Below are 2,363 nucleotides of genomic sequence, written 5' to 3'. Positions count from 1 at the left end.
TGCCTGACAGAGACCCCCCGGACCCCCCAGCTTCCCAGCACGTGGCACGAACACCCCATTCCTCTGCCCGTGGGTCACGGGGAGATGAAAGCTCGGCTTTATTCCGCACCGCACCTTGCACAAAACCACCTGCCTCGGTGTTTTACCGAGCCGGAGTTCGCTGGTAAAAGCAGATCTTGTCAAACAGTAAAAGCCGAGCAGGAGAGCAGCGGCACGGAGCAGGGAAATCATGGTTTTGCATGAAGTGGGGCAGAGGGGGGACACATAAGGCTGGTGTAGGCAGTGGGCTCTCACCCACCCGTCCACCCCGAGGCCATTTCTGCATTGCTCTTTGCAAGGAGTAACCCCCTCTGGTAGTAACAGTGATCAACACAGTCACACAGAAGTTATAAACCAACGCAAGACAGCGATACAACTCAGAATATTGCAAATTACACACCAAAGCTGAAATAAATGTAAACCAAAATACATATAGACTTATTGTTAAGTAGTTTCAATCAGCAAATACCAAAGCATTTTTAGAAGGTTTACAGTATTTTTATTCTCCTTTGCAGCTAGCTCATGTACTAGGCCTAAATTACTTTGACAAAAATTTAAATCAAAGCATTATCTAAATCAAATTATAATGTTTCATTAACTCATAATTGAATGCAAAATATTTTTAGTTCAGTTTTCTTAACTTAGATGGTGAAGACAGTATCATCTACACTGGCTGGAGAGTTGCATTAGAGATTAAATTACTTATCTTTGAGAATAAAATATCAACATCTTTAATGGGCTTCATCTTCTGTTACAGATCCTACTTCATGCAGACCTTGCCCTTCACACAGGGCAGAGTCCTTAGCAGTGCCTTTTCCAGTCTGGGATTGCTGAGAATCAGAATAAGGGAATGAACAGATGGAAAAACATACAGAAATACTGAAATGAGAAACATCACAGAATTTTCCATCTTCATGGAATATATCAGCATCAAGACCAAAAATATAAAGTTAATGCTGTACATGAAGAAAAGGGACAAAATAGATTTCATGGCTTTGATATGGGCATCCATGCTGAGGTCCTTCATTGAGTTGGTTTGCATCTTGAGTTTGTGTCTCCAGAGAGAAAAGAGGAGGAGGAGGGCAGAGAAGGTTACTGCCATGAATGAAGTGGTAATTCCGAAGCCACTGAGAAAAAACATAGGGAAAAAATGTTCATCAGTTCCGGTATTCGATTTCCCCAGATTTCCTAGGCTGGTGGAAGTGAGGTTTTGGCAGCATGTTTTATCAGTGAAGTCATAGGCAAGGATGCAGAGGAACAGGGATGAAAGCAGTAAACCCAGTAACAGCCATGGTACGATCCTGTCAATTTTTACTTTCAGGTAGATGAAGAAGGTGTGCCTGAAAGTTGCAATTTTTATACAATAAAAAACACAAAGAAAAGCAGAAGCCCACAAGTTGGAAGAATCAAAAAAGCTCTGAATAGCTGCAAATAGTGGGGGTATGGGCTGAACATAAAAGCACCAGGGATAAATTACTGAAAAAAAGGAATATGTCCATGTGGTGCACAAATACCAAAACCTGGAGCACCCCAGAACCAGCAAGATCTTCTCATTAGAGTTGAAGGTTTTCTTTTTGAGCCAAGTACCACAAAGCACAGAAACAATGAAAGCATTTATCCACATGCCAGCAAATGCCTGAGGTGTGATGATGACCAAAGCGATGGCATCATATAAAGTGGCATTAAATTTATCTTGAGGGTGACAAGCTTCCATCCTCCAAGATGGGAAGCAGTGCTGTCCCAGACAAGTAGGTTGTTGCACCAAAGCTCAGCGCAGGTTGGCAGCTGCTGCTCTCTGTCACGTACGGAAACAGGAGCTTTATAGAGCTGGTGAGGGTGGGGGGTTTGGTGCTGCCCCTATTCAGATCAGGGCAGGTGCAGGAATGTAAATGTGGTGGGTATTCCCTTACCTGGTGTCAGTGTCAGTCTTCAGAATTTGAATTTCCGTGCAGAAGAGCTCTGTTGGGTGACACAAACAAGGTACATGTTTTTCTGCAGTGTACAGTGTTGTGATTTAGGGACTGTCCCATGATTGATCCCTGCCAGAATTCACAATTTGGGTTCTTCTGTCCCTTTGTTGCTGATGCTGCTCACGTGGTGGGTGCGCTCAGCAAAGCAGCCCGGGGAGTCACCGTCCTCTTTCATCCAAGAGTCCAGGAGCTGCACAATTCATCCAAGGTGCTGGGAACTGGAGTTCATTTGGATTCTCCACAGGCACTGAGAGCCATATTAGTTTTCCCAATGGAATGCCTTCATCATAAGTGAAGAGCCACGTGGTAGGGGGAGGGCACTGAAGGAAAAGCAGGACTTTCTTTTAAAGGCTT

At 44.1% G+C, this 2,363-nt stretch overlaps 1 protein-coding gene across 1 annotated transcript; it reads right to left on the bottom strand.

Moving 5' to 3' along the window:
• Positions 1-742: 742 nt before the first annotated feature.
• On the bottom strand, positions 743-1,753 carry LOC141967671 (taste receptor type 2 member 9-like). The gene has a single exon (XM_074921698.1). It carries the CDS (start codon positions 1,751-1,753, stop codon positions 800-802), a length of 954 nt encoding a protein of 317 aa, XP_074777799.1. The 3' UTR covers positions 743-799.
• Between the last annotated feature and the right edge of the window lie 610 nt (positions 1,754-2,363).

The sequence above is a fragment of the Athene noctua genome, chromosome 1 (genome assembly GCF_965140245.1).
Source record: "Athene noctua chromosome 1, bAthNoc1.hap1.1, whole genome shotgun sequence".
NCBI classification, from domain to species: Eukaryota; Metazoa; Chordata; class Aves; order Strigiformes; family Strigidae; genus Athene; species Athene noctua.
The sequence above is the reverse complement of the archived record's forward strand: the minus strand, read 5'-3'. Positions and strand labels throughout refer to the sequence as shown.